Below are 13,851 nucleotides of genomic sequence, written 5' to 3'. Positions count from 1 at the left end.
ATCAATTCCCCTGGGAGTGATAATACATTGTACCATAATAAAAATATATCTATTGAATAATTTTTCTTATTGTCAATAGATCTGGGAAAAGGGAAGTAGAGAGGCACAAATGTCTGAGTTATAGAAGTAATAAAAGAAGGAAGGAAAACCTAAAAGGAAAGGTGCATATACAAATTAGCTCATTTCTTTATTTAACAATTATTTATTGAGTACCTATTATGTGCCATGTATTATTCCAGATGCTGAGGATACAACAGTGATCGATACAGACAAAGCCCAGTCTTCATGGACCATCCATTCCAGAGAGGAGACAGATATAACCAGGTCTGTATGTGGTGGGTGGGGGAGAGCTAAAGGAAGTATTTGGAAGAAGATTTAGTATTATTTCTTCTTTTCTGGTATCCTAACCCTTGGTAATCAGGCACACTGATAACAGTTAAGAAACTTTAATTATTACAGCTAAACTGTGGGACATTTCTTGAGTATTTCCTGCTTTTCTGATAATCTGTTGGCATTTTCCTTTTGTGATTTTAGGAACTTCAGGAATCAATATGGCCATCCTCTCTACTTTGTCATTTACATTACATAGTTTCAAACAAACAATATAACTATTATATTTAAAAGTGATTTTTTTGTGTGTGAATAATTATATACTGTTCCTTCCCACTCTTTATTCTGTGGTCCCTCTTGTGCCTAAGTTTAATGGTACTTGAACTGTGCTCCCATCAAATGAGTCCTTTTAGATATGAGCATTGATTCTTTATATCTGGCCTTTGTGGCACTAGTTCAGAAAAAGAAACAAGCAAACAAAACCAGGAAAGTAATCAAGCAAAACAAAAGCATGTTTATAATTAAGTGTTTATCAGTTTTGGAAACTCTTTTCTCAGAAGCCAAGAATAAATGGCCATGGATTACAAAATTTCCATTACTCTTATAGGGATATCAGAAGTGGAATATCACCTAGCACAGTTGTCACTTGGAACACTGATGGTGGGAATCAATGGATATTTGTTGATTGAATGAATACACAAACAAATGAATGATGAATGGCTAGACATACCGACATCAGATCTCCCAAAATGAGTCTATCTCCTAGTGTTAGTAACAATATTTAGAGATCAGTTAGATAAAACATAGTCTTTTTAAAAACTGAAAAAGGACAACTATTCAAAAATAAATATTTTTCATCATCCTCACTTCCTTTTACATTAATTATAGCTGATAGAAAGGGAACATCTAGGAATAAAGAATTATAAAATGTAAGCATATTTGGTCAGTCTGAAGTTTTGGACTTGTACTCCTTTATGAGTAAAACCAGCCCACTATGCGTTGAAATTTGAAACCACAAGAAGGCATACAACCGCAGGTGAATACTTAAAGGTACAGAAGCCAATGTTGCTTGACTGGAAAGGGAATGCCAACGTTAAACTTTGCTCAAAACAGAGAATGTTTGCTATCTTTGAGCTTTATGGTGTTAAAATATATTAGTCACCTAGCATTATATAAAAATCTTAAATTAAAATTCAATCTGGGAACAGGTTTGGAAAACACATGAATCTTTTTTGGAATTCTCTGGATGCATATTAGTTATAATTCATAGAATCACAGGACTTTAATATATTCTGAGAGGTAATCTATTACCCTCCCATACCAAACCAACTCTAATTTTCATCATTAATTGATGTACATTTAATCAAGAAAATTGATGACATTTTAATTTTAAACCTAAAAAAAAGAATTTTCACTTCAATACATATTTGTATATAAACATTTTCCTTATGAAGAGTCTCTCAAAATGTCTCATCTGATGACATTTGTCCCTTTTTTTTAATTGGTAGAAGAAATATTGCTCTATCATTTCTTACATTTAAATAGACTTTTTTTGAATACTCTGACTGCTCTTAAATTATCTCTCAATATTTTCTTCTATGGTCTAAATAGTTTGTTTAGAGTTTCTGAATATTTTCTAACTCTAAACAACTCTTTGTTGTCTAACTTGATAATTTTATATAATTTTAGGTTATACAGAGGTTTCATCGTGAATAAAAAACAACAAACAGGTGCTATCTAACCCAGAAACTTAAATCTGTCTTGGCCAATACTATTAATTTCATTCATACTATATATGTAAAGCCTCATGTACATATAAGTTAAAATAAAAGTAACAATATTTCACAAAATAATATTTATTGGACTTTCATACTAATAGAAATTTGCTTTTAGAAAACCTGATTTTAAAATAAGGCAGGTCTTAGCTTGATTAAAGATTATTTTGTCTGCTAAAAATGAAATGATTCTAAATGTGAACATCTCTTACATCATAAATATGCTCCTTACCTGTGCTGCTGGATATATTAACATCAATACTGATATCAGATATTCCTCCTCCCTTCAGAGATGCTACACATGTGTATGTCCCAAAATCCGTGAATTTTAAATCAATGATATCCAAGTTTGTGGTTCCTGGCGAGACATCGGGGTCGGTCTGTGTAATAACCATCCGCTCAGAACTTCTTAATGGGCGACCATTTTTGAACCAACTAAATGTCAACTCCTCAGAAGGAACAGCTTCTACTTGGCAAGATATTTTTACCTCACGGCCAATCTGGATGTTGTCATCTTTGTGATATGGATCTGGTGTAATCCAAAATCGTCCTTTTTTTAATGCTAAAACATAAAAATTCCATAAATAGTGTTACTTTCATAATGTTAGGGGTTCATTCAATCTAGCTAATCATCTCTGGGATGAAATAAAATAAAATGTACATATATTCCTCTATTATTTTCAAGTAGTGTGTGCATCAATAAACTTCATTTTATATAATCCAGAAATAATATAAAGATCTAAGTCACTCAGAGACTCTAAACACTTAGCTTTGGAAATTGGATAATATTTTCTAGTGCTAGAAAAAGCAATCCTGTAATCTGTGTACAATGATATTGAACATTTTTTCCATTGAATTTTGAACAAATCATGCAATTTGTCTCTAGAGATCATAGGGTATTAGATTTGAAAGTAATAAAATGGATCATTAACTCTAATTCCTCATGGATGTCATCTCTTAATCATGGCACAATTTCCCAAACAACTCAAATATTCATCAATGTCATATTTAAGAAAATTCTTCTAAGGTTATCTTGACATGCTGACCAAAACCAGTGTGATACAAACTGAGTCAGTTCACATTCATGAGACATTTTCATATATTGAAATAACCTGAACTGAGAAAAAAGCAAAGTCACTTTCAAGATATTTCTTATGAACTTCTCTATCCTACCATACATAGATATTTCCAGTCAAAACTCTTTGCTAGATCTCTCATGCAGATGGCCGAAAAAGCTTTAGGTCAGATGGTTTGGAAAACATGCAATGTTTGTATTCTAACAGCAGTGCTTTCTGGGTCTAAGGTCAGTGCTGTTCTCACAATCTGGGTCAGTAGTAATAATTAATAGAAGTCTGACGAGGAAGCATCTATTGGCTTCCTACAGGCTCTAGTTCAGAGCTTTTAACAATACCTTGGAACTCAACACAAAATATAGCTGCTTTCTTTGATGACAGTGACTCTTATACACACATTTTAATCTTTTCCAACATCTCATTTCCCTCTCCCTCAAGATCACCATCCCTATATGGTGAAAGGTTGCATATGAAGTAAAATATAATTTTCAGAATAGAATATTCTTCATTCATTTTCCCATTAAACCTAAACTATAATGACATTGACAAAAGTGGCAAGAACTGAATGGACCTGCAAATACATGAGGCCTTCTGTATTAGTCAGCCAAAGAAGTACTGACGCAAAATACCAGAAATTGGTTGGTTTTAATAAAAAGTATTTATTTGGGGTAGGCGCTTACAGATACCAGGTCATAAAGCATAAGTTACTTCCCTCATCAAAGTCTATTTTCATGTGTTGGAGCAAGATGGCTGCTGACATCTGTGAGGATTCAGGCTTAATGGGTTCCTCAAGGCACAGCACCTTTGTTTTCTCCAAAAGGTCAGCTGTAGACTCTCAGGTGAATGGCTCTGTCTCTCTCCTGGGGGATCCAGCTTAAGGCCAGCATTAAACTCCAACATCAATACTCCAACATTCAGAACCCTAACACTAAGACCCCTTCAACTCTGTCTTTTGGTGTTCCTTTTATCTGCATGTCTCCACCCACCAAGGGGTAGATACTCAATACACTAATGACATAAGAATCCAATATGATCTCATATGCCCAGAGGAAAACACCAGTTTACAAGTATAATCTAGTATTTCTTTTTGGAATTCATCAATAATATCAAACTGCTACACTCTACCCTCTGAATTCCAAAAAGACATTACAATATTAAAAAAAAACAACCTTAAATCAGTTACAATGCAAGTACTAAATCATATCATAATCAATTTAAAGAAATACAGTTTGTCTTGGGGTAAAGTCCCTTCTGGTCTGCTATAGACCTCTGGAATTTACAAAACAATTAATCTACTTCCAATACACAAATGGACAGAGAAAAGATAAACATTTTCATTACAATAAGGAAAAATTGGGAGGGAAAGATGAGCCACCAGTTTCTACAGATCAGTAGACCTGCAGGAATCCTCTGTTCAATTTCAAAGTCTAGGTGTCATTCTTAAGATGTCGGTTTCTTCTCCTTGGGACCATATGGGGACCCACCCTTTCCATCATCTTGCCCAACAGCCATTTTCTTGGTTTCACCCTCATCAAGCATCTGGGTGTCGACCAAGCTCCAGACTTCTCCCTCCAAGAGAGTTGGGGTGATTGCCACACCTTACCCAAACCCCTAGTAGAGTAATGTGAAGACAACATTTCCCCTAACCTTTGGCATACAGGCTTAATCTTCTCAGAACAATGAGTTGACCACCTGGCCTTCCCTAACATTTGGGGGATAGGTCCACCCCTCTCAGACCTGGGGAGTGCTGACCTTAACCGTCCTAATCCTCCTGGGGGAATATGCTCCACCCTCTCTGTACCCTGGGGCAGCAAAACTCTCCCAGGACATGGGACAGGAACATCCACCCTCTTCAAACTCACCCTCTCTGTACACATGGGTGGGGTTCCTCTCTTGGCCCAAGGTAATTCCTAATTCCAGATCTCAGCTTCCATGATTTTCCTCTTCAAACTGTTTCTTGTTCAATTTCTCCTTTCCATGTCCTTTTTATTCCATGCTGACAGTGGTTTTGTTCCTACAGCTCTCTCAGAAAGTCTGCTGGTTTAGCATGCAGGAAGCAGGGGTCTAAGCCATCAGATGGTGTGACTTTCCACAAGTCTTTCCTAGATAACTGCATCTTCAATCCTACTCTACAAGTTCCAAGATTAGTTTAGTCCTCCAATGGGGTGCTTTCATCTGGGATCTTGATTTCCAGAAGCTTGGAATTTCCAGTATCAGTTTCTGTTTTCTTTGTACCAGACAGTTCAGTCCTCAGCATATCTCTCTCATCCAGCATTTTGTTATCAGCTGCAAGCAGAAGCCAAGACACATTCTCCAGATTTACTTTGGAAATTTCTTCAGCTAAATGCCCAGACTTGCTGTTTTCAAATTCTGCCTTCCATAAAACATCAGGAGTTAATCTTGCTAAGTTCTCTGCAATTTTAAAACATGGATCGCCTTTCCTTCAGTTTCCAGTAATAGTTTCATCATTTACTTTAAGGCATCATAAAACATTCCTTTAGCATCCATATTGTTATCAACAGTCTCTTCAAAGCAAGTTAGGCCTTTTCCATCAAGCATTTCACAATTACTTTAAAAAATACTCCTTACCCATTTATAAAACTCTTCCAGCATTTTGGTAATTGTAAAAGTGCTTCCCCGCTCCTTGGTACCAAATTTTGAATTAGTCAGTCAAAGGGGTGCTGATGCAAAATATCGGAAAGTAGTCAGTTTTTATAAAGGGTATTTATTTGGGGTAGGAGCTGACAGATACCAAGTTGTAAAGCATAAGTTACCTCCCTCACCAAAGACTACTTTCACATTTTGGAGCAAGATGGCTGCCGATGTCTGCAAGGATTCATGTTTCCTGGGTTTCTCTGTGCTCAGTTCCTCTGTTTTCTCCACAAGTTCAGCTGTAGACTATGAAGCTGTTTAGATCTTGCCTCTCTCCACAAGGTCAGCTGTAGACTATCAGGCAAACGGCTCTGTCTCTCTCCCTGGGGCTCTAGCTTAAGACCAGCATCAAAGTCCAACGTCAAAACTCCAACATTAAGAACCCTAACATTAAGAACCCCTTCAAATCTGTCTTTTGCCATTCCTTTTATCTGTGGGTCCCTACCCACCAAGGGGCAGGTACTCAATGCCCTACTGACACAATGCAATATAATCTCTGAATCCAATATAATCTCATATGCCCAAAGAAAAAGATCAGTTTACAAGCAATAATCCAATATTTCTTTTTGGAATTCATTGGTAATATCAAACTGCTACAACTTCTAACTTTATTCTAGATAACCTTTTATGAATTTAACCAGATTTTCCTTACATCGTCCAAGAAAGGACTAGGAACACCTTGGAAATCTGTAGAAATGCATAATATACTAGGTATCAATGTATTTTGAAATCTTATAAAATTCTGCTCCCAAGCTTCTTTTACTATACTCTCCAGCCTCAAACATTTTCATTTGCATTCCTGTTTTGCACTTTAGTGAGGAAAGATGAATATCAAAACTATGTTTACATGTATCTTATTTTCAAGACATAAATCTAGTGCTAGGCACTTGGCTAAGCCCTGATTACGTAACAAAATACGCATAGCCTTGGTCCTCACATATTGTAACTTGTATATGCAGAATTAGCCACTAACCTTTTATAAGACTATGTCTAGAGAAACCACACACAGCATAAATATGATATGCTTCAGATATTTGAAACCTTCTGAATATTCCCAAAGCAATAATTAGGAAAATGCACAAAGCTTCAGTTTAATGAAAACACCAGAAAATAAATATTTCAATCACATTTTCATATTCTTGCACTTCATTTTATCCATAATAAAATGCAGATTAAGAACATTATTTATCCCTAGGTAACTCTAGGATGAAATTAGGAGAAATTATAGGCTTCTACTCTCTAGTATCATATATTCATGTCTTAATAGGCACTAAAGTATGACTATATCTAGAAAGGGCAATGTGCTGAAAATGTCCATGTCTGGTTACTATACTTGCCTTGTAATATTGTGCACCCAATTTCAAATGAATTGAACTTCTACAGTACAAATCAAATCATGAGACAATAGAATATCTTTTTCTTTTTTTAATGGATCCAAAAAAATAGTATATCAAAGAATATTTACTTTTTTTAGCACCATTACTAATTAAATGCAAGTTTCCTTTCACTTGCTAATAAGTATTTTCATCTTGATTCTAAGGAGGAATGATAAATCCTAATAAAATTTTTAAACAACAGAAAATTCACAACTTTGAAAGTTGTTTTAATCTGCATATTAATTTATTAATAGTTTTATATTAGGATTGCTTTTAGAATAATTTTCACTTTGAAATCATATGGTGGTCACTATAAACAAACAAATTCAACAAAACTTCAGGTGTTTCAATGATTGACATTTATTTACCATGGAGTTATTATTTTCTAGCTCTGTGTACTACGTAGTGATATACTAAAACACATACATAACAAAGTGAAAGAACTACAACCTCCTCAGGCAAACTTGTTTTAAACTTCTAAATAACTCAAAAACTACTGACAATGTATGAAATCAATATTATGTTTCATGGAAAATAATTTAAAAATCCAAAAATAACAATGATTATAAAGTAGCAATAATTATAATTAATTAAAATATATGATCAAATATAATATGTAATTATGCTATATGATAGAAATATAATTAAGTATGCTTTTAAAAATGAATTTATTGCTTAAAATATTTACTGATCTCAGTATCAGAGTCCTGAAGTTTATACTAAACCAACCTTGCTGGTCTTCAGAATGTAATTCTAAAGAGACAACTAGTGAACCACAGAGGCAGAGATCAGTCTGTGAGGTAAGCTAAAGCGAAGGAAAATCAGAATAAGTAGCACAGATCAGTTAACTGGTCTACCATGTCTCAGTGTCTGTTCTATGTCACTCCTGTAACAAAATAACTGGCTTTACATATAGATCCTGTGGGAGTGCGTGTGTGTGTGTGCACTCATCTGTTGTAATAAAGAACAGTGACATTTACTTGGTTTCTTAAGTGGTTGCTCAGAAAATTAAGAGCATAACTCTGTAAGCTAGGCACAGGTATATTAAGAACTTGAAACCTAATTCTAGTTTTGATTTTTTTTAATATACTCCAAGATATGCAATCTAATTTTTATGGGTCAAGTATATCATTTATAAAAATAGAAGGTGATAGTATTGGGTACCCTTTGAGACCTATTGTGAGAAATAGCTTATTAGCAATTGTGTAGAGCTTTGAAAATATAGTGTTTAATATAGTTAATCAGCTGGGAAGCAGGTTCCTTCGTTTATAATTAAACACTCTCTTTTTCAGTGAATAACTTAGAGTAGTTCATGCGATGTTAATTTAAAGTCATTTCCTGCCACCAGTTAAGATTTCAAACTCTTAAAATCAATCTGTGATTAGTATGGAGTATAACAGGGGTCCAACAGAATTAATGAGACTCTCTAGAACTAAAAAATTCTATGGAAAAAGAGAGAACTCCCTTTCCCCAAATGCAATTTCTTAGTCTGAATATTGAAAATCCCCTAACTCCAGCTTGAGAGAACATTACATTACATTTAGTGTATCATAAATCATGATGGATGAACCTCAAATGGTACTTGTTTAGCCTGGAAATGCATGTAAAGTGTTGGCACGATGCTGAGCCCTGTTCTGGGTAATCAGTTTGGGAACATTGCAATATAACTCATCACACCCCTTTCAAAATATTGTGAGAACTGAGACCAAACTTGGCTCATGTATTTTTGATGGGTAACTCTCAAGGACTTTCTAATTGTACTCACTGAAGTCTCTCTTCTTCACAATATACACAGATGTTATCATAATAGAATGAAACCAATAGGTAAACTAGAGGCCACTGAAGAGATCCTAGTAGGAGCTGCTAACCTTTGCTTACATAAAGGAGCAGATTTTTGCCTGTGAATGTCTAACATTCTGAGGGAGATTTCCATTATTTAAAGTAAGTTACTTCCTAGTTTATCCTCTCCTTTTTCCTGAAAGAAGCAAACTTTGCCTTTGGAGAGGTCTAGGCTCTTGGCCACCAGTTATGTAGGTTCAGTGCAATAAAGACAAGAAGCTGTGTGATTGTACCATGACTGTAGCTATAGACTCAAAGTATATGGTAGACAGTAGTTCCATAATTTAGTCTGTAGGCAAAACAAAAAACGGCAATGGGGTGTTAAATTGGAATGATGAAGCATCTCTTTGGGGATAAGAAATATCAGGTATTAGTTTTTGAACTTGCTTTATGCATCTGTTTCAGAAAGATGATCAAACACAGAATGAACACTGACCACCATTCCAAGTTGAGAAATTAGTGAAAAGGCTCTCATGTATATTACCTCTTATAATGTCAGTAAGATTCTGGCCAACATGATAAACTGAAAAAATGTTGCTGAGTGGAAAGGATCTAGAAACCAGTAATATTGTAATCAGATATATAAAAATCAATTTCCATTCACTTATTCTCTGTTAAAGACAATAAAAATAGTCTGTAAAAAAATGGAAGTAATTGCCAGTCACACTGATACCAATTGAAGAAGCTGTTGGAAATAGATGACATCAGCAGAGCAACTCAAAAGATAATATAATATACTTGTGTTATAATTAGGCACCTGTCTCTCTCCACAAGGAGACTGTGAACACCTGGGGGTGAGAGTGAGTAATCTTCTTTACTCTCCACAAATCCTGAACACCACTCCATGACATAGCTGTATCCTCAATAATTTTTGTTGAATTTAATTTAATTTGACATTTTAAAGCATTAATTTTGTCAATTTGCCAATTGTATCTATTCAGTCTAAGTCCTTGTCAGCTTTCGTTTTGTTTTAGTCTTATATCCATCAATGTTCTTGAGTACATTGGGCAAAAGGAAAAGAGAAAAATAAAGGACATTTGATGTCCTCTAGGATTAACAGAGGAGAATGACATTTGATGAGCAGGTTGTATCAATATAGGGATATATGTGAGGAAAAGGATACTGTTCAGATAACACCAGAGATCTCACGTACTGAAGCTATAAAACATTTGCCTGAGTCATCCAATAAAACTATTTACAATAAGGTCAGTGTGTCTCTTTCCTTCTCCAACCAAACAGAAATTATTTTTAATTTAATATATTAGATTGTTCCAACCATGGAAATGCACATTTTCAAAAATGCAAATAATATTAAATGTAATGTAATGCTTTAGCTTCTATACAATTTTCAAACATCGATATAAACTAGAAATTTTTAATCTAGCTCAGTTGCTTAGGGAAATAATATGGATTTATTTATTTATACAGTATGTTGTTATTAAAAAGCATTTAAATATTTTGATATTTAAAAATATTAAAGCTCCCAAAAGATGGACTGGAGTAGAGATATATTTTTTATACTCTTAGATATTCTTATATTAATTCCCTTTAATTGCCTATGATCTGAATGAAATTCATTAATAATTCAAGAACATAATCTTGAGTGGTTAAAAGTAGTAACCTTTATAATTTGAATGTAAAATCAGATGCTAAAAGAAAGTTGAGGTTCTATTTAATTATGTTATCAGGGTTCTATTCATTTTAGTGAATTTACTCAAAGAGAATTAATGTTGATAATCACTCAAATTGTTCACACAGGCAGAATTGTAACATCTATAAACAATATATGCATAGTATAAGTTGTGAACTTATAAAATGAACATCCCTATTATCACATAGGGCTCCCATACATTACCCCACCACCAACACCTTGCGTTGTTGTGAAACAATTTTTACAGACTATGAAAGAGCATTATCAAAACATTACTTTATCTTCAAGGAAGCTTTAGGCTACAGAAAAGTCACTTTGAAAATATAGGAGATTCCCATAACCTGTCTCCCCTCCCACTTCCCCTATTAATAACATTTTACATGTGGATGGTACACTTGTTAAAATTGATGTATAAATACTGAAGCATTGATAATAACCATCATTAATGGTTTATGTTATGGGTTACATTTTTCACCATACACTTTTTTTAAAAAGATTTATTTATTTCTCTCCCTTTCCCCTCCATTGTCTGCTCTCTGTGTCCATTCATTGTGTGTTCTTCTGTGTCTGCTTGCTTTCTTGTCATGTGGAATCGGGAAACTCTGTCACTTTTTTTGTTGTGTCATCTTGTTGCATCAGCTCTCCTTGTGTGCAGTACCATTCCTGGGCAGGCTGTGCTTATTTTGAATGGGGTGGCTCTCCTTGCCCCTGCGTGGCATGGCACTCCTTGTGCACAGCAGCACTGCACATGGGCCAGCTTATCACACAGGTCAGGAGGCCCTGGGTATCGAACCCTGGACCCTCCATGTGGTAGGTGGATGCTCTATCAGTTGAGCCACAACTGCTTCCCACCATACACTTTTATACATTTTGACAGAATTTAAAATGGTCTATATCCATCCTTGCAAGATCATGCAGAACAATTCCACTGCACTAAAAATGCCCTATGATCTATCTATTCTATTCTTTCCTCCCCTTTCCCTCAGAACCTATGGCAATCACTATGTTTCAAATTTTGAAGAATAAGGTTCATAGTTACATGCAATAATATTGAGGCCATAATGGCTGCACCATTCATCATTTCCACCAGCAGTGGATGAGTTTTCCCTTTCCTCCATATCCTTTTCAACACTTGTAGTCCTCTGTTTTTTTAATAGCCACCATTCTAATACATGCGAGATGATATCTCATTGCAGTTTTGATTTGCATTTCACTAATAGCTAGTGATGTTGAGCATCTTTTCATGCTCTGTTTAGCCATTTGTATTTCTTCTTTGAAGAAGTGTCTATTCAAATCTCTTGCCCATTTTTTAAATGTACTATTTGTCTTTTTATTTTTGATGTATGTGATTTCTTTATATATGCTAGATATTAGTCCTTTATTGAATAAGTGGTTACTAAATATTTTCTCCCATTGTGTAGGCTGCCTTTTCACTTTAGTGACAAACTTCTTTGAAGCACATAAGTTTTTAATTTTGAGGAGGTCCCATTTATCTATTTTATCTTTTGTTGCTCACACTTTGGGTATATTTATGAAACCATTTCCTACTTCAAGATCTTGTAGATGCTTCTTTACATTATACCCAAGTTTCTAGAAGCTTTATATTTTTTTCTGTAACCTAAGGATACTTTTAAGATAAAGCAAAAAAAAAAAAAGACACTGGTGGAACATAGGGAAGAAATTTTAACTGTATATAAAAGTTAACAAATTTTATGGTGATGAAAGACATAATGAAAAAGTGTTTTATTTTATTATTTTTTATTTTTGTATTTTTGTATTTTGCTTTTTATTATGATTTTTTAAATTATTTTTATTTGTTAATTTCTTGGCTTTGCTTTTGGAGAGGTTTTGGAGAACAAAATGGTCACAAATGTGGCAGGGAGGATTACTGGTCCAGGCTGTGAGTGATGAGGGGGGTGTGTGGGGAGGGGTAACCTGGGGCATGCCTCTGTGACATATTAATATATTCAAGTGTTCATGGTGTGTTGTCTTGGTCTGTGGAGACCCACACAATAACTAAAAAATATTGAGTCCCCATCCTGGGAAGTCCTACTATGTTCTCTAATAGAGTAGTAAGAATCCTCTGAGTACATGGGCAGTGCCTAGCAAAGGAGGGTAGACAAATATGCCAGGCCTTTGATACTGATGGTGGTACTTATGAACCTTATTCTTGTAAAATTGAAATTTAGCCTACTATTATATATTGACTAAGAGTTACCTACTGAAAGTTTCCTTGTTGCTCAAATGTGGCCTCTCTCTAAGCCAATCTCAGCATATAAACTCACCACCTTCCCCTCCAGTATGGGACATGACTCTCAAGGATGAGCCTCCCTGGAATCTTGGTATTACCAAGCACCAACTAGCAATGCCACTGGAAAAGACTTTGATCAAAAGGGGGAAATATTAAATACAAATAAAGATTTATGGTTAAGAGATTTCAAAGTGGGTCAGGAGTTTATTGCAGAGGTCATGCTTATGTATGTCTCCAAAGGATCTCATTGACTGCCACAGTGAACAGTACCTCAAGCAGGGGCATTCTTGAGGCTTCTAGAGACATATAGACATTATAGGCAGGGCAGACAATCTCAGGAATTCATCCCCTTGTCAGTTTACCTTATTTTGGAATATATGCTCCCCAATGTAAAAGACTTAAACTCATTTATTATAATTTCCCTACACATGGCTCTTCTGTCTCTTTTATATGAACCTATAATTAGTGCTATACTTGTTAAATAGATGTCCGAGAGACTTCAATCTTTGTTCTACTCATATGCTGGTTGAGCCCTGAAACTCAGCACAGTTACAACATCTACTCTCCAGTTCATTGGACTTGCCTAAGATAACTAAAAATAACAATCCCCATCCCCCCAAAACAGAGACTATCTACATCTACAAGTAAAGCAATTCCATCCATCTTCCCCATGGGAACTAAGCCACTCTCAATCAGAAACAGACCGGGCATCACTATCCCCAAATCCTCAAGATTGAGGAATGAACAAACATAAGGGGAAACAGAACTATGGAGTAAACTAGACTTATTATTATTCTAGCAATGGAAGAACTTGTATCATTGATATAAAGGCAGTGAACATCAGAGATTCTGAAGGGAGGAAGAAGGAAGAATAGGTATAACATGGGGACATTTTTGGGAAATT

The 13,851-nt window shown here is 35.0% G+C and overlaps 1 protein-coding gene across 1 annotated transcript in view; it reads right to left on the bottom strand.

The window, feature by feature from the left end:
* MDGA2 (MAM domain containing glycosylphosphatidylinositol anchor 2) overlaps positions 1–13,851 on the bottom strand; it is a 1,021,793-nt gene that overhangs the window by 281,771 nt on the left and 726,171 nt on the right. The window contains exon 7 of the mRNA XM_004454777.4: positions 2,338–2,667. Within this exon, the coding sequence (XP_004454834.2) occupies positions 2,338–2,667 (330 nt within the window). The remainder of the gene's footprint in view (positions 1–2,337; positions 2,668–13,851) is intronic.

Source organism: Dasypus novemcinctus, chromosome 3, assembly GCF_030445035.2.
Source record: "Dasypus novemcinctus isolate mDasNov1 chromosome 3, mDasNov1.1.hap2, whole genome shotgun sequence".
NCBI classification, from domain to species: Eukaryota; Metazoa; Chordata; class Mammalia; order Cingulata; family Dasypodidae; genus Dasypus; species Dasypus novemcinctus.
The sequence above is the reverse complement of the archived record's forward strand: the minus strand, read 5'-3'. Positions and strand labels throughout refer to the sequence as shown.